General features: G+C 35.7%; 1 protein-coding gene across 5 annotated transcripts in view; it reads left to right on the top strand.

Annotated features, from left to right (window-relative positions):
- Positions 1-5,572: 5,572 nt before the first annotated feature.
- LOC117782161 (fasciclin-3) overlaps positions 5,573-20,051 on the top strand; it is an 83,384-nt gene continuing 68,905 nt past the window's right edge. For all 5 annotated transcript variants that reach the window (XM_034619146.1, XM_034619149.1, XM_034619144.1 and 2 more), the window contains exon 1: positions 5,573-6,616. In XM_034619146.1, the coding sequence (XP_034475037.1) occupies positions 6,568-6,616 (49 nt within the window). In that variant the 5' untranslated portion in view covers positions 5,573-6,567. The remainder of the gene's footprint in view (positions 6,617-20,051) is intronic.

Genomic DNA, 20,051 nt, shown 5'->3' with positions numbered 1-20,051 from the left:
CAAAGTTCTTTTCTATGGTTAAAATCGCTAAGTTTACATCTATATATATTCTATGTAATATTATTATACTTGTTCCACAAATCCCAAAAATTTTGATTCAAAAGACTTTTGTAAACAATTAATTATAAACATAAAACCAAGTTTAGTGGCTTTTTTTTAATCAGTTTTAGGACCTTTGAAAATTTTTAAATTACAACATAACAATGATATTCTTTAATCTTTTTGTGATTAAGATGCGTTGATGATCAGCCTTTATTATTTATTTTAAGCTGTTATTTATATATTATTTTTTTCAAATCTAGCTTTTTGGATGATCATAATTTTAATTCAAGTTTTATATATATGTATATGTAAATACAATAAATAAATTCATTCTTAATGTGTTTTATGAATTTTTGAGGAATTTAGAAAATTAACTTAGTTTAACTCAATAAAATTAACATTTATTTATAACTGTCAACAAATATAATTGAATATAGGTAGTTAGTATAATATTAATAAATATTTAAGATTGCTTAAAATTCAGATAACAAATATAAGAAATTTCAATAATATTAATGTCTTTATTAAATTAAGTAACAATGATACAAATATTTATTAAAATGTATTTATAAATTATATAAAATTTAATTACCTCACTTTTAAAGTATATTCATTTTGTGTAACTGTAATGCATTGCATAGTGCATTAACTCTGATTTACTCACACTCTACTTCATATGTGCGGCTTTAAAATGAATTTGGCCCGAGATAAGCGCCGGCCACGCCCTCAACGCCTTTGGCTACTACCCAAAAAGCATTTGAATCCGGAGCTTATGCCAAAAACAAAAAAAGGCGCTTGGTGCGATCCCAATGCTGACGTTGTCGGTTACATTTCTAACAACAACAACCACAACATCAACAGCAACTGCAACGTAAAAAAATGCTTTAATGCAAATTGCCAGCGGCTTCTGCTACACCCACTACAACAACAACAACAACAACAACAACCAGAACAACAACAATAATGAGAAGAGAAAATTCTCATTACAATCGGAGTTTAATCTGCAGCAAACGCAGTCAGCAGAGGCCCACGGGCCAAAGCCAGCAGTGTCCATGTGGGAGGGAGAGGGGAGAGAGAGATGTTAAGTTAAAACGCGCCACCAACAAGTCAAATGTGTGTAAAGCTGCACCACAGTCCCGCCTTTCCTCTTCCATCTTCTCTATTCCCTCTTTCCGCACCTCATCTCCGATTTGTTTTTGTTTTGCATGGTAGTTGAGGAAAAAAAGTAGAAAAAAGCTAAATAAAAACGAATATAAATTCATTGTTTTGCACAATATGAGTGTAGACCATGCTTCCCCTTTACCATCCCCTTCTCCACACCCCTTTCCCTGACAGCCTCACAGTACAGTGGAGCCTGTTTTGCAGTAATAATGGCAACACAAAACTGAAACTGAACTGTAACTCAATTGTAATGCAAGGTCTTTACTCGCTCATCTACACCCAGTTAGGACGTCCCCCCAACCGTCTCTCTACCACACACGATCCCCTCTCACTACGCCCCTGATACGGGAGGATGCCTGGCGTGCAAAATTTGCATGTTTTGGTAACTTTATATACTTGTACTACTCGTTTCTAGTACTTGCCAGCATCTAGGCGATTTTCATTTCATTATATTGCAGGTTATTGTTTTTCTCTCTTTCACTAACTCTCTCTCTCTTTCTCTCTCTCTCTTTTACTGCCTCTCTCTCACTCTGCCTCTTTGGGTTCGTTTTCGAAAACGTTCGCTATGGAAATGACTTGCAATGAAATTATAATGAGTTTGACTTGGCTTTTTCGGAGTGGGCGTTGACAGGACAGGGGCTTGGCATGATTGGATGCCACATTCGGTTTAACATAAAATGCATATGACAGCACTGTGTTTTCATACACTGCGTTGGCAGTTGCAATCAGAAGGAAGACAGGCAAAATACAAACAGAAATAGAAACTGAAGCTGAAATTGAAACCAAAGTTGCAACTGGAGATAAAAGTGCAAATGCTCCCTGACTCTGTCAGATTGTCAGTTGAAGTCTCTGAGGTTACGACCAAAAAGTGTTGACAACTGCTGCAAGTTGAAAGAAAACTGGCAGCAGAAAATACATATACTATACACGTATATTTAAGCCAAATAAGTACTAAATTTGAAAAAGTTTTCAAGTCAAATTAATATATAGCATAAGGACAAAAGGGAAAGTTGGCAAACTTTTAACCCTAGAGCATTACAAAGGGGAACAACACAACATGTTTTCGAAAAACATCGCCAATTAATTTGCAAGTTAAGCTGAGTTTATATACGTACTTTTTTTTTTGTACTCGCTGAAAATGTGTACAGGATGCATTTTCTTTGAGTATTGTTAAAACTTTAAAGCTTGTATTCCAGTTAGAATATTTGATAACAAAAAGTTGGCTTAATTTTAACAAAAGAAATTAAAGTTTAAATGATTATTGAAAACTACAGGGAAACAACTTGAAAACTCTAATCTGATTTTATTAAATGATAGTAAATAATATTTTTCAATAAAGGGGATACTAGAAAAAAACAAACTTAAGCAATATTTGCGAATTGCGAAGCGTGTGAGGAAAAGTATAACAAACTCAATGGTAAAACAAACATTTTAGAGTAATTAAGTAAAATGTTATTTGTGTGTGCTAAAGAAGTATTTTGCAGTTTTGCTGCAGTTTTCTGATGCTTTATTTAGCAGACGTTTTAACAGCTTTCAGCATCTGCACAAAGTCCTAAGTATTCCAAGTCATACAACAAACAGTTGCAATTACAATTATAGTTACACACAGACAGACAGATAGACAGACGAGTATACAGCTGTATCCTGTGGCAAAGGGAACCAGAACTATTTTCATACCCCCTTTCTCATACATCAGACATTGTTTTTTTTATATATTTACTTGCCACATGCCTCATCATAGTCTGGCAACCGCCAACGTTGCTGTTGCTGTTGCTGCTTCTGTTGTTGCTGCTGCTGATGCCGATGTTGCTTTTGGTCCTGTCGCCAACCGAGCTGCCTTCTGCCTTCTGGCATTTGCTGCTGCTGCTGCTGCTGATGTTGCTCAACCACACACGCAAAATTGAGTTGCAACACGAGTGGCAAGCAATGGCAACAAACGTAGATGGCACTGGCATTGGATGCCACTGGTTGCAAACGCCCGTTAGTTTTGCTTGAGACTGCTTGCCGCTTTTCCGGATGCTTTTCCGGGACTTAACACGCCCCATCATCGCACCCACTCCCACTTCAACTCCCACTGTGGAGGACCCTTCCTTTTACACATTACTTGTAATCATCACTTTCTGCTGGCAATAAACACATGCTGCCTGTTCTCATCTCAACTAGCCTCAGTTTGCCCAACATCCTCATTCTCGGTCTCATTCAGTTTCTGGACTACATTTAGCAACGCCTTCGCCCAAGTGACGAGTGGACTGTTAACTCAACCGAACCACCCAATCTTTACCCTTCACCGCAATCCTGTAACTCCCCCTCCCCCTACCCCACACACACATTTTGATAGTGCCACTGCCTGGCCATAACATGAATTTACAATTTCCAGTGCATTGCACACTGCTCACATTCTTTATAGCATGCGATATTTTTGTTGCATGCAAACTGCAGAAAAAAAAAATAGTGTGTATAACAAATAAACGAAGCTGAACGAATTACACTTACTCTACTGTACAGCACTGCAGTTTTACAAAATATTATATTTTTTGCCAATATAAAATATTTTATATTAATATTAAATATGAATTTCTCACCAATATACATAATTAAACAGTATATATTATGCCTTCAAATTTCAGAGCATATAGCTGTTGATTTTAGGGCAGAGTTTGAAAGAGGAGTCCACTCAGAATATTTTCAGACTCCGGATTCTCTTTGAATATTTTCAATTACAATGGCAACAGAACAAAATTATTTAAAATAAATTTATTGAAAAAATCAAAAATTTGTGCTACCTTGTAACTTTTCTATTCAAATTAAGATTCAATTATTATTTTGCAACATTTAAATATGACATACAATTAAATGCAATTTCGTAACATGTAAATAAAAATTAGCAAATAATTGTTAGATTGCAATTTTGCTTTAAAAACTTGAAAGAGTAAAAAATGTAAAATGGGTTATTTCATGACACACATTTTATCCTTAAATAATTACATTATAATGTATTGTTTTCTTTAAATATCATTTATATCTGCAAATTTAACTTTGACCTTAATTTTATTTGATTCCAATGGTTCCAATACTCTTTAATAACTTAAAAGAAAAAACAATATTCCTAAAACTAATTTTTGAAAGTAGTAAAAGCTTTCGGTGGGAGCATAACTACAACCCGATATCCTTGTATCATTAAAGATATTATTTATATATTTTATATATACATTATGTATTTATAATTAGCACAATTTTTTATATTTCATAAAAATGTTGGAATAATATTATTTTTAAGCATTGTCAAGCTTGATAACAATTTCAAAATGCCCTATATAGTGTGTAGGGTATGCTTTGGTCCTGGTATGCTCGAGCGTATGCAAAATATGTCCAAAGGGCATTCAAAACGAGCATTTGTTGAAAAAATAGCAGCTTTGATTAAATTTAAAAGGTTGGTAATATTATTGGCCACGTGAGTTGCACGTTTTGGGAGCGAATTTCGAAAAGAGAGGCAGCGATTGCTGCCGGTAAAATGAATATGTTATGTGGCATAATAAATATCGGTGGCGCCACAGATACCCTAGAGAGGTACATGCGTATACAATATGCATATTTCGATTGCAGTTTATAATTGATTTATGTAGATGAATTTGAGTATGCTTGTGTATACATATTTATATATATATATATATATATTATGGAACTGTGTGTGTGTGTTTGTGTGATGCAGCTAATCATTGAGGTCAGGGCAAAGCAATGGGCTTGGCACAGTTTGCGATTTGTTTTAGCTCTTTGCATATTGACAGTGCAGCAACGGGAGACCTTCGATAGGAGTAGAGCCACTGTGCCATAGACTGAAGCTGTGGCAAACAAAAGCCAGAGATTATCAGCCAACAAATAGACAGAAATGCGGCTGCCACACAAAAGCAAACAACAACAACAACACCAAGAACAAGAACAAGAGCAAATGCGAATGCACAAGAGACAAACAAATTCAAATCAAAATGCTTGCTGTCTGCCACTTTCCCTCTGCCCCTCTGTCACTTTGCCACTGCTGCCAAAGTAGAACACGACTCAAACAGCCCTGCAACATTTGAAGCGAGCAGAGCAACAACTTTAAAATGTTGCTAGCGCTCTGCGCATGTTGCGGAGCTAACAGACTAAATGTTGCTAACATACAGAGTGTCTGCCTGTATGCGTGTGTGTGTGTGTGCTTGTGTGAACTGCGCTGCCTGCACATGCATATGTGTGCAATCAACGCGCTCGCCGTGCGTCTGTGTATGTGTGTATCTGTCGCTTTGTGTGTGTGTGTGCTTGTGCTGTTGCTGCTGTTGCTGCTGCCGCTGCGTGGCCGTTTGGCAACTTCATAGATACAGATACACTCAGTCTGTTGGTAACTGTTGCATTCAACGCTTCGTTCGCTCTCCAACCGAATTAATATTATATTTGTTCGACACATTTCGTACTCGCAGTCGTACTTGCTCGTCTCGTTCATTCGTTCGTTCGCTCGTTCGTTGCGTTTGCTTCGCTTCGTTTCGATTTCGGTGATTCGTACTTTTCGTTCTTTCGCCCACGCTGCTTGCATGTGTGCGTGTGGTGTATGAGTATCTGAGTGTGTGTGCGTGTATGTTTATGTAGTTGGAGCCGGTAACCGAACGTCGTTCAACGTCATCGTCATCAATTTCATAACGTCATTTCGTTTTGGCCGTGCGCTGTGCGTGTATCTGTAGCCATAGTCGCACTCAACTGCATTTGTATCTGTATCTGTTTATATACGAAGTATCTGCATCTGTGACTAGCTAGTCAGCCGGACTTGCGTCTTTTGTCCCTGAATTTTTACTGGTTTCGTGTCAACTGCCAGTTTCGGCGCGAAGAGTAAAGTAAAGTTAAAAAGAACACACGATAAAAATCCTTTTACCCCATTGTACGAGACAGTGGGCGTTTATTTACAAACAAAGTGAAAAAGTCAGCCAAAAAGAGTTGAAGAAACTCGCAAAATTGTGCTCGACAGTGCGCGCTAAAAGTAAACACATATAAAATATATGCACACAAACAACACACATACACAACTTAAATCCACGTATACATATTCACAAAGGCTGCAACGGCCGTAAAGTGCCCCCCACTTCAACTAAAGCGACACATTTTATGCTTGAAAAGCTAAACAACAACAGCAACAACAACAACAACAACAAGAGAAATAACTAAGCTCTTTGCCAAATACGCGAGAGTGAAAAAAAATTTTTTATAAAAATCCCCCACATAATAATAATAATAATAAAAAAAAGTCGCTTTGGCCCAAAGGCAAAAAGTAACGTCAAATATTAAAGTGCACATATTGGGATTACAGGAGCTCCAAAAAGCAGAAGAAGAAGAAGAAGCAACATGAAAATGTCACGGATCATTTTAGTATTTCTGGCAGCCATTTTATCAGGTAAGAAGCCAAGTTAAGAGCGTTCGTGTGAAACTCGAGACGCGAGATGATATGACGAAGCGCATTTATTTTAAGCTCTGATTGATACTCACAACTATCTGTGTGAATGACTCTCAGTGTGTGTGAATGTGTATGTATGTGAGTGTGTGTGTGTATGTGAGTGTGTGTAAAACTTGTTCTCACCCGCTCGAGTATGTAAATTCGAACTCGATTATGGGGCCGTTGTATAAAAAGTGAGTTTGATTGATGAAGCTTAATCGATAACGATGTATTCATATCAAAGTATTTGAATTCGTTTGAGTACTTCTTTTCATTGTCGTGTCACGCGTGTAATTGACAGTTTGGCGGTCTTTTTCGCCTTTTCTTGACCTCTATATGTTAGTTTTTTGTCGCTGCGATATTTCCGCACACTGCGCATGCTCGTAGGCTCCAGAGCCGAAGTAAATAGGGGCATGTAGCAAGAGAAGCTGCTGTAACCGAAGCCCATGAAGCATGAACCGAATGCACCCTGTGACCTTTATTTTGGCAAACAGCTTGACTTCGTCAGACAATTCGTCCGTCTCCAAAGGTCGGACATAACCCAAGTAACTCGGCTGCTTATAAAGCATTCGTAGAGTGAGTTGAAATTTTGTTAAGCTTTAAGGCAATGATTAAAGAATACATTGGGATGTATGAGATAGCTAAATTGACTTTTAATACATTTTAGTTCGAATTCATTAAATAATAAATACATGGATAACATGGATATCTCAGATTTAATTTCATTAAATAAACTATTTTTTATCAAAGAAGGTTCTTTCAGTTTAATACCAAGAGTCATATAATTATTCCTTTACTTTCGTACTTAACCCCAAAGCATTTCGAAAACTTGATGATTTTCTTAAAATGAATTAAATTCTCAAAGAATTATGCGACAATAAAGGTCCTCACGATACATCCTCGTACCATAATTAAAAAACGCAACTGCTTTTCAGCTCATTCTCTCTCTCTCTCTCTCTGTCTCTCATATGCATATATCTTAAAGTGCCGCCATTCACAGCACAGACATCAACCCGTCAGCAAAGCCTTTGGCTGAAATTTACAACTTGCCTGTGCCTAGCAGCCTATTTAATTAAAATCCTTCAATGTTTTTTTTTTTGGTTTTTGTTTTGCTGTTGCCTGAAACCTTAACCTCTTGTTACGCCACACAAAAATTTGCGAGGCCCGCACATGGAAAAGAGAGTCGCATTCTCATTAGCTGAAAAGAAGCTGCTGATATTTATCCTACTGCCTAACAACATTAACAGCAGCAAGCGACATGAGAGGCAGCTGTCTCATTACAGGCATCCAACACAACCCCCGCCCCCCACCACGAAAACATACTTGTATACAAAACATGACGTGACTTAAAGACAGACACTCTTTGTTCAGAGTCAGAGAAGCTTTCAAATGGCGCCCAACGTGAGAGGAAACCCCACAAAAGCCTCGCCAAATGTATGCAAAGCAAAAAATGCTCTGAAAACAAGCCGAAAAATGCAGCAACAGATTCAGACTCAGATTCTGATTCAAATTCCGACTGGGATTCAAATTCAACTGCAAATGCAGATGTGAATGCAACTTGATTCTGTCTACTATGCGCAGCACTGTCACTTCACACTGAATATTTAAACATTCTGTATTTTTTTTTGTTTCTTTATGCTATTTTGCTATATCCTTTTTATCTACACACACATCAGACATTTCAGCTGACGCCGACGATATCGTTGACGCTGCTGCCTTGTACGAGTAATTATAAATGTTTAATATGCCTCTGGACTTGCAACAGTCCTACACATTCAGAGAGACACAGTCCAAGCTGTAGTTTTCTCTCCATCCCGCACACGCGGCGTATTAGTAATGGCACACAAAATCCAAGTGTAAATGTCAAATGCAAAAACTGCTTACAGCTTATGCATTTTAATGGCCACAAATAGAGGCTATACACATGGCTATAACTGCATATTTCCTGTCTCTTTCTTTAACTGCATCTGCCTCTATCTATAATAAATAAAATGACAAACAAAAAGCATGCTGTGGAATAAAAATTTGATATTTGACTTGGCGCAATGCCTCGGTCCACATTTGCTTTCCTACTGATTTTGGCAGCCTGCAGAGATAACTCTTTTTGTATCGCATACCAAACGGTAGATGAAGTCTAAGGAATGCTGTGCTACAGCTTGAAATAGTTGTAATCGATACCATCACAGGAAAAACAATGGGGTTGCCATACATTGTATGAAAGAGAAAAGTTTGAGTATAAACTGGAGATAATAAATATTGCAATGTGATATTAATAGGAAAACACTAAGCAAACATACTATATACATGATACATGAATAATTCGCTAATTCACTTTGACTTCTAAAAATGACATACCGCATTTAAATAAAGAAGTTAAAACACGTTTTTAAAGAAACTTCACTTTGAAATATTTGACTAAATTTATAATATGAAAATAAATTAGAAATTAAATATCATGAAATTATCTTGAAAGATATTAGTTACACTTTATATTCAGCTGCGGCTCAACTTGATTGAAATGTCGAGACTCTAGAGAGCGTATCTCAGAGTTTGCAGGTACTAAATTGCATATTTTTTTAATATTTCTACCTACGGTAATTGCATGCAGAACATAAAGACAAAACCCAAAGAGAGACAGACAGATATGCTGAAGAGAGAGAGAGAGAGAGAGAGAGAGAGAGAGCCTCATTCATATTCATAATGTCGTCGTTTCCTTTCGCTTGTTGATTTTTTTATGCCGTTTGACTTTTTGCTGCAGTCCAAAAAAGGATTTTTGTAAGTGAAACTGAAACTGAAATGAAACTCAGCCCAAAGCGATGCGCAGGTGAATGGGCTTAAGACAAAGGCTTAGACTCGCCTCGGGCTCAGGCTCTTATAAATATGAAAGAATCTTCACGCTGTCCGTCCATTTGGTTCAGTTTTTTCAACTTCTTTTTGTTCGTTTCTTTATCGTCATTTTGCTGCGTTTGTTTTATTCAATTTCCGCTTTTTAATTGCTTGCCTTATTTCTTCATCTTTTCAATCTAACGCCTTCCAAAAACGAAGCTTATTTTTTCAGGCAGCTGTCTATTGATTTTCTGTTGAAATTTTCCTACATATTGCGGATTATTGGGCAAAAATTTACTGTTTGCTTTTGGCATTTTGCTGTCACTTTGAGCGCATTAACGGAGCATTTTCGAAGCCAGAAATGATTGTTGAATTATTAAAGTTGTTGACAAATAAAATACACAACTTCATGACTAATTTGCTGAAAAATGACTGAATAATGTCAGCAACAACAGCAACAACAAAGAGAGGAGACAAGTTTTTTGCATGCATAAAATGCAGCATTTTGTATGTCACTGTAACAATACGTGTGTCCATGTAAATGTGTGTGTGTGTATACAGGAAGTTGGCAACGCTTCGAGCCATGTTGGAATTTTGGCCAAAAGGAACACGCAGATCGTTGGGCAGGAGACGGAAAAAGAGAAGAGAAAAAGAGGGAAATGTTGAGGTAAAGCAAAACAAGAATATGATGCGATTGGCAAAGCGTATGCCAGGCAAATTAAATAAAATAGGAGACACTATTTCCCAAGTCACCGAAATATAAAAATAAAGTATAGTAAAGTTGCAGCTTATGTCAAACTTTTCCAGTAGTCTGTATCTTAGTGTGTATGTGTAAGTAGCGAAGTTTACAATTTCAATTGAGAGAAAATACTTTTGATCGATTTGTACGCGTTGTCCTCATAAGCACGTACCACAGTTATACTTTGAATAAATATACTCAAAAGATAAAAGAAAACAGTTGAAGGGAGTTTCAGTTGAGAATAATTTATAAAAGTATACTTGTAGTTCAATAGTTTTAATACCATCAGAGTATTTCTTTTTCTTCAGACTGTATGGATTTCTTTCTTGATCCTGTACTTTTCTTTCATAATTTTTAAAAGTTTGCTTACAATAGTTGGCTGTATATTTTAGTTTTTTAAAGTAGCATGGGTCAGTAGTATAAGTTAACCTAACACATGGTATGGATCACAGTTTTTCTAGAGTTACATACACAGAATTTACTATATATGGAAATTCATTTAGCAACAAGTGAATTCCATTTCTGATGACTCACAGTTTTTATATGGTTTCCTTAACTTAGTAGTCAGTACTCATTTCTAAACTGATTTAGTCAATTTATTTTAGTTCCAATAGATAGCTTCAACTGTATAATTTTAAGCAAACATTCATTATGAGTTATATACATCTTCTTTTTATCTTTCTTTTTCAAATTCTTTTCGTTGCTTCCCTTTAAATCTCCGCTTTCTCAGCTTACTTATTTGACCTGATTAATACTGATCTAATTTCGAGATATAGATTCATATCCCTTGTTAAGTTGCGTTATTTTTATAAACTCGCTATATGCTTGATATCCAGAATCATTGCAATTATTATTCGAGTATAAACTAGTATACTTATAGACTCATTGCATGATTCATAAGCCAGTAATTAGTCACGCATAGAGAAAATAATTTTTCAATATTCGCTAGTTGGTAAGAGAGACATGTCTAACTGTTTCGATTGAGAATAGAAAATAGTTAAGCCACATCAGATGCGTTGGACTCTTAGTCATAGCCATTGTTTGAGTTGCATATAAGTATGATTGTTGATTCTCATTTGCTATTCACATTGATTCGTATTCGTCGTGTATTTGTTTGTGCTATTTTGTTAGGCTTTGATTTGGGCCACGTTTGTCTGATAACGCAATGCACCTGTGCGCTAGTTTGTAATTTCCATTATTGTTGACTGTTTCTCGTTTTTGGGGCAGACACACACACACATATACAATTATGACATGTGTATGTATGTATATTGATTTTGTTGTGGTCGCTTTGGGGAAATACGATTAGATAAGAATTCTGCCAGTCGTAAAGTCTTATCAACATAAACAATTCTGTGTAACGTACACACACACATACAGAAACTGTGGCAGGTAGCTGATAATACGAGTGTATTGTGTCATGTTTATGGGGCATTATTCACAAGTGACCAATGCAATTTTCCATTGGGTAGGCAGCTTCAATCGATTTGTAATGCGGTACGAGGCATGCAACTGTTTGTTGCACTAAACACATGTATTGCCAAAGGCTTAAGTTATGCAACCTAAAATCTCCTGCTGTCATTGCTTAATTAGAAATGCAAATAATTTGAAATTGGTTGACCGACTAAATTACATCCATCTTCGTCTCTACAAAATTATGGTACATTTTTGCCACCGACCCAAAAGTGTAATTAAACTTTAATAGACCACAAAATAGTAGAAAATATTTATTCAACTGCCATTTGGTAAATACTCACTTACCATTTTCTATTGTGCAATGTCTGATTAAAATTTAATCAAAAATACACATGAAAAATGATATTCTCTATCAGTTTTGTGGCCATGACTTACTCAGGCATTCAATGATTTGACGGGCAGACATCATTTGCCATGATGGTGCAAAACGGTGGAGAGGGTGACCAAAAATTATATAATTATGTAATGCAATTTAGGCATATTACGTAACATAATTAAATGTGCACTTTTAATTAAATTCCCATCAGCAAATAGTTTGACTCTATGTAATCTGCTCATATGCATCAGAGTTCCCTCTCTTACCCTCTAATCTTCCATTGTCTGCTAAAATGTGCAATAATTTAAAATAATGCACATGCAGCGATTGATTTATAACAATAAAATTATCAAATCACAATGCATTTGTAAAAACAACAAACGCTACAAATAATAATGAAAACACAAATTGACCAAAATATAAAAATATCAGAAACTGTTCATTAAAATTGTTATGGAATGGATGAAATACTATATGGATGTTTAAATTTATTTTTAGCTTAAATAATTTTCTGTATAATTATTTAATTATCTAGAAAACCTATCCACTTTCAAGTTTTTTTTTTTTGACTCATTTTCTAAAAACCCGCATTACTTAGGTACATATATCATACCTCACCTTTACAGACTTTTGTAGCTTCTGATGTTGCTAGCTAGCCAAGTTAGAAAAAACACAGCTCAGATCTCCCCAGCTTAAAGTTCAAAGACTTGTCCATAGAAGTATGGCATGTATAGTACATGTATGTGTGGGGAATTCTTTTCTTTCCATTCTTTTCTTCTCTTTGCATCTTTTTGTTATTTATTTGATATATTTTTTTAGCCTCACCCAAGCACATGTTTACAACTTGTACATGGACAAAGCCAGCTGCTATCTTTCATATCTAAATGCTAAACTTTTGTGTAGCTTATAGATACACACTCACACACACACACACAGACAGATACTTACACATATATATTTAACTTCAAATACATATGCACATTGTGTATTGGTAAGTTGCAAAGTTGTTGCTCACGAACCGGTTCTTCAATTTTTCTCGACTAGTTTCCATTTTTGTTCATTAAAACTTGACGCTTGTTCTTCGTCTTCTTCTTCTTCAACTTGTCGTTGTCGTTGTTGTTGTTTCTATACAAAGCTGTGCTATTTTTTTTTTTTTTTTATTTAATAATATTTTTAATTTGCCACAAAATGTGGTTAGTAGGATTTTTAAGCTGCCCCTGCCACAGTCTTTGTCCAGTTTGTTGGTCTCTGCGAAGCGTAAAAAGCAAAGCACGCACACATGCGCAATGATTGCCACACTAAGTGTAACCAAACGTGTGTGTGCGTGTGTGTGTGTTAATATTTTTAACTGTTATTGCTCTGTTGATTGTTGTTGCTTTGTTGTTCTATATTAATGCTCCCCATTTCGTATATAATTTTTTTTGTTGCTTGTTACTCACATTTTGTTTTGTTTATTCAATGGGTGTAGCCAGCTCTCCAAAGAGAAAGAGAGAGAGCGTGAGAGAAACGATAGAGAGAGAGAGAGTGTGTGTGTAGTGTGAGCGTGAGGGAATTGTTAAAAGTTAATTATTTGTATTTGTATTTGTATTGCTAGCACGTTGTATTTGTACAACTTTTTTCACTTCTGTTTCGGTTATGTTGTGTGACTTTTGAAAAATAAACCCAAGTAAATGAGAGAAAAACCATCAGGGAGTCAATTTCAGAGTTTCGACAGTTTGGACAGCCGCTCACACACTTGTTTTTCATTCTCGCTATTATTATTAGTATTATTGCTTTCTTTTATACCTTGTAACCCATTTTCCAATTTCTTTCTCCCTCTTTTTTTTCCTATGTTTATCCACACTTGTTCGACATAGCTAACTAACGGTTTCACATAATAATTAAGTGGTTTATAGAACCTCAACTTATCGTCCCATTCAATGTCTAAATTGTAGGGGATTGTTGTTTGTCCTGCAATTAAAGTGACACACTGACAATTTTGTCATGACTGGCATGACTCGAGCTCGTTATATGCCAATTGTGCGGGCCACACTAAAAATTGACAATTTAACACCCGACCAGGGTTGCCAGGTGGGAGGGGGACCTAGTTAAGGGCTGCCACTCTTGTTTGCATGTCAGGCCACTGCAATCACAGCTGCAGTCTCTGCTCAGCGCCTCGAGACTGGGTCAATGTTTAATTTGATAAATGTGACAGGCTCGTGCCACAAAACAGTTGTCAGCTGGCATGTTGCTAGATACAGTTGCTACCAGAATTACAGCTACAGCAACCGCAACAGCAACAGCTACTGCTGCAGCTACTGTCGTTACAATTTCACTGGCATTTATTGGCCAACTGTCCATTAGCCAAATGTCTGCCTACAACTTTGCTGTGCCTTCTTCCTGCTTTTGTCTGCAACTCCGCTATCCTCATCGATGTTCAGCTCGAATTAGAACTGATGTCTGCAGTTTATCGCCTGACACTTTGCATGCCATTTGAGGTATTCGAAAATTGTGCAAGATAATGAAATGAGGTGGATATAATCTTGACTGAAGGAGAGCTTAGAGAACATAATGAACGGAAGCTGGTGAAGACATTAAGAGATTGTGTCAAACATCTATTACAAGATTCGAAACTACTTGACAAGTCTTCAGGTAAATAGAAGTAAACCTGAAACTAAGCGAAACTATAGACTAATAGACTGTATAGTAAACCAAATTATTAGTCTCTTAAACAAACATAAAAAAGAAAGCAAAATCTTGTAATATGATACTCGTATCTTTATGTTATGCAAATTATTAAAACAATTCCTTTATGTCAACAATCTCAATAAAAAAGCCTGTGGCGAAATTTTCTTTTATTTTGTGCGTGATAAGTCCGAAGCATTCCAAATGCAAATGCCAAAAGTGCCAACTCGCCTTAACTTTAGCCCTGTCCACTCCAGCAGCATTAGCCACATTCAGAGTCAGAGTGAAAAGCTGTGGTCATAAAACCAAATTACCGCCCTTCGCCCACTCTTTGCACTACCTCTGTAACTCCATCCCAAAGTTAAATGCAAAGTATTACAACCTAAACGGGCAAAGTAAGTGAACTTTCAAAGAAAAAAGCAAAATGTACATAGAATTAAAATTAAATTTAAATAAATTTCACGATGCACGCACATCGAGTGTGAGAGAGTTTTCAGTTTTTATTTTATATTGTTGCCCTCCCTTTTGTCGGTCATAGACATATTTTTTATGCCCGGTTAGTTGCTGTATTTTTTATGTAATTACTTTCTAAGTGAGCGAATGCGTGAGTCAGGCAAGAAAGTTTTTCACTTTATGGCGCGTTTGCTGTTTATTTTTATTTATTTACTTTTATTTATTTTTATTTTTACTTTTATAATAAACTGACTACAACTGAAAGTTGTCTAGCCCAGGCCCAAGCCCAGTAGCTCTCTTAACTTATCGCATAATGTACAATATTTTAAAGGCCAGCCAAGTATTTACTTTTTGCTTTGCTGCTGATAGCGTTAACTATGCAAAGAATTTATCAGTCAGCGACCACGTTTGTTACCAACTGAACTGGAAGAAATAACAAAACTTTAGAGGTGGATTATTTTTAACAAAAGTTGCCAAATTAAAATCTGACAGGTGAAACTAACTGGGCGGGGGTAATGATTTATTGGATTGTCGTGACTGTAGAAATGGTAAATCAAATTTAAAAACAAAACTTTTCTCAAGGTATTTAAAGATTTTTCCATATATAACCTTTCCCATATATAACCTTTCCCTTCGGCTATAATTGTCTGTTTCAAATTTAAGCAACCCATTAGGTTTTTATTTGGAACACCCTTCAAGAACTTTCACTTTTAGAATCGCGTTCCCAAAATGTTAGATTTGTAATTCTCATATATTAGCACTCCACTTCACAGCTGTGTTTTTTTTTTTTGAATTTCCGCATTAAATTAAGAAACTAAAATCATAAAGTTAAACAGATAAAAGTAGAAACATAAAAAGGGCACTGAAAACGGCGAACCACAATCAAAACACAAAACAGAGAAAACTTTCACCTAGGCCAAAGACACAGTCACAGATACAGATACAGCTACAGCTACAGTTATACATACAGCTACAGATATCGCTACAGCTATGACTAAAGATACACCAACAGTTACAGTGACAGCAAGTTTGGGTGTGTCATTTTTTTATGTTGCTAAAATTACATAAAAATATAAAAAAAAATAAAATTAATGAATTGACAAAACGAGCAATTCAGCAAACAAACAAACAAAACAAACATTTACAACAAATTTACAGAGAGAGAGAGAGAAAGAAGCTCAAATAAAAGTAATTAAAATGTTTACAAATTATATACATTAAACACAGAATTAAGTGCAACTAAAGCAATTTGGCTTTCATAATGTTTAGCTCGGGGCTCTTTTAAATGCAAATCGACGCCACATATGAAATTTAATTGCCACTAAATTGCGACATTTAATTAGATTTTGATTTTTATTGTTTTGTGTTTGCATTGTTATTTTTTGTGCCATTTGAAAAGGGTATTATCGAAAGGACAAAGTTCTTTTTTCTAATATCTAACGTAATACTTTATTTCTTGCGACTCTCACATTATATAGTATTTTATTTACCTCTTCAACAGCTGATAAATACGCCTTGTAATCAAAATAAACAATGCAGGGTATCTTAAAGTCAATCCCGCTCAAAAACATCGTTTGTTTGTTTTCTAATATTTTGTATCAATTTAGTTTTTCAGCTACTGCAATTTAACAATTATTATACGCAAAATATGCATGTTATAATATTAATAAAAATAATTATAATTGATAATCAAAAGAATTTATCTATGGAAATGTGCCAATAATAATTGAGAAATAATTTTATAATCAAATTATGAAAATAATTAAAACCAACGGACACATTGTTTTAGTCGAAAATGCTGTCATTACCTCAGCGTTCACACATTTCAGTTGTCAATAATTATGAAAAATTCGCCATAAATTCAAATTATTGCACAATACGATTGTGCATTATTGGCAAATTTAAAACTCAATTGAAAGCTAATTAAGTTAAAATGCCATATGAAAACAAGACCAAATTTGTCAGTTAGATTATTTTGTAATTGAGCACGAAAAGTTATTTTACTCAAACTTTATATTGGATGAACTGAATATATGCTACTCGAAAATGAATTCAATAGCGTTTTCGTGTAATGAAAGTATACAAATGCTCAACTTCGTGATATTGTTGTTAACGATAGAGCAGCTAAAATTACTATTTATACAGTACACTTTTATTTCGTTGATAACTTATCATGGAATGGCGAACCATAAACTCATATTGTAATTCTCTCACGTTCTCTATGATATGAAATGAAAATGAAACTTGAGTGTATTTTTCATTTCGATGAGCCACTATCTACCTCAGTAGGTAGTTGCTGTAGTAAAGAGAGGAACTTGAAGAGTATTGTGGTAGTAAAATATTTAATATTCTATGGAAAATTGGAGAAAGCTCTAATAATGTTACCATTACACAAAGTATAATTAATTAAAACAAAGTGCTATAGAACTTAACTTTTCCTTCAGTTAAAACTAAGTGACTTATATCCTGTCGATCAATATTTAAAAGGTATTAAAGCACTCATTAAATAAACATGTTTAGACTATTCACTCTGTTTCGTACCTTTCCCTTTTCAATGAACATATTCGCTCTGTGGCAACAGTGTTGCAATTTATGCACTCCACAAGTTGCACACACAGTTGAAACTCAAGTCAAGTCACCAACTTGAGCAACAACAACACAAACTAGCAAACTAACAACTACGACTAGCAAATGGCTTACAACTTTGCCGCTTAACTAACTTAAAATCGCATAAAGTGAGAGGTTGCCCTCTCAGTTGTGGGACTGAGCATAGATGTTGGACAAGAGGCGCATGGAGCGGGTGAGTGTGAGAGTAGAGAGGCCCTCAGAAAAACGTTGCTAAGTATCTAAATTCGATTTGGTTGCACTTAAGCGCGTTGCACTGCGCCGCTTAAAGTTTAGCAACAACAACAACAACGACGAGAGCAACAACAACGAGAACAACAACAACGAGAACAACAACAATTGGCGACCCACTTTGGCTGCTTGCTCGGCCCACTTGAGTGGGTCAAGTAAAACCTTTTTGTCAGCGATAAAAATGCGACAGCCACAATAGCAACAACAACAACACCAACAAGTCCAATTTAACGGTTGCCATTGCCCATAAAGCGACTGACTTGACGTTAAGTCTTGGCCCGACTTTAGACTTGGCCAAAACGAGTTCTGCAAGTGGCTGACTGGCTGATGTTTTTTTTTTTTTTTGGCGGTTTTCTTGGCTTTTCTTGGTTCTCTTTTCGGTTAGTTTGCATTCTCATAGTTACCGCCATAAAAATAATAAATATTGTGGTCGTTAGTTTGGGGCACAACCATTCAAATTGGGTCGACTTTGTGGCTTGCGGCTCGCCGAGTCATTTTTCTTTCGTCTCGCACTGAAATTAGCTGGTTTCCAAGTAATTTGAGTAATCGCCGTTTTAATTGCAGCTACATTCAAATTGCGCAATGCACTTCTCAACTTCCATCTCTCTCTCTCTCTCTCTCTCTCTTTCCCTTTCTCAGCTCCCCTTGTAGCCGAATGTCAAGGAGAAATGAAGAAAATATTCTCATATTTCGATTCACACTTGAAAAGCGGATTCATATTTTGCTGACATTGAAATATATTTGACATTTTATGAATGAAACTAATAAACGCGCGTATTTGTCGTCTGACTCACCCAAAACACTCATCACATTATACTCGATAGTGAATACGACTCATGAATACAACTCAACGAATACGGGCTACGGTTCAATTGCACTAATTGAACATGATTCAGCCTCCCCTCATCTATCCCCTCTTAGTTTGTCTCTAATTAAACTGAATATTCAAATGAGTACACTTTTGGATCGTTCCTGTCGATGACGTTGCTGCCGCCACAGTGCTGCATAAAATTTGTGGCACATTTAAGCCCAGAATTTTGGCAGCAACTGCACCATAAATAACCCGTTAGAGCTATCCGGCTTCTGTCTATATGTATGAAGTGTGAAAGTGCCGTAGAGGACGAAGTGAAAGAGGAGGAGGATTGAAAATGTGTCTATTTGTCTGTCTGTCTATCTGTCAGTTGCTGGTTTTGCCATTTTTAGCCATCTATAAGCAGGGGACATTGAGTTTTGTGTTGGATTTTAATGATATAGCTGGTTGGTCAACTAAATGGCAGAGCTGCTGTTGGGTGTTGCAATATGAGTATAACTCATTAGACTTGCCAAAACTGTGTGCTATTTATGAAATTTTTCAAGCCGCAAACGTGTGGGAAAATACTAGATTAAAGGGATTTGATATATAATCTATCGATGGTTCATTAAAGGGAAAATAAACTATAAATGAAACAAGTCTTTATTATAATCATAGTCTCTAAAAATATATAAAGACTAATATAAATAAGTATATTATACTATTAGCGATATAGCCGAGCAATATCTTCTTTGCTAAACATTTATGAAAATATGTATTTCCTATAATAATTACTATTTGTTTGCTTAAAATAATTTTTAATTTTTAAATAACATAAACATAACTTTCTGCGACATTTTAATTTATAATATATAATAACATATATTTTAAATTATTTGTTTCTTTATTTACTATTACGAAAACTAATACCTCAAAATTCTGTTCTATTTCCTTCCAGGTAAACAACCTCAAGAAACATGTCAACCCAAATGAACTTTAAATGTTCACATAAGGCTCTAATGGGCAGTGCTTTTATACGAAAACTGTAAGAGATATTGTAGAATTAATTTATTTGAAATGAACCAGTCCAAGCGAAAGTTGTTCACAAATCTTGAGGGATGGCCGAAAGGAATTTCTATGCGAGCACGCCTCGACCGGTCGGCCAATAAATGTCACTTGTTGGTGCGCTACCGGAAAACTATTAAAAAAGAATTATCACCTGAGCTACAGGGGGAAAAAGGTTGGTGGGAAGTGGAGAAGGGAAAGGGGACAGACG

The sequence above is a fragment of the Drosophila innubila genome (assembly GCF_004354385.1).
Source record: "Drosophila innubila isolate TH190305 chromosome 2L unlocalized genomic scaffold, UK_Dinn_1.0 4_B_2L, whole genome shotgun sequence".
NCBI classification, from domain to species: Eukaryota; Metazoa; Arthropoda; class Insecta; order Diptera; family Drosophilidae; genus Drosophila; species Drosophila innubila.
The sequence above is the reverse complement of the archived record's forward strand: the minus strand, read 5'-3'. Positions and strand labels throughout refer to the sequence as shown.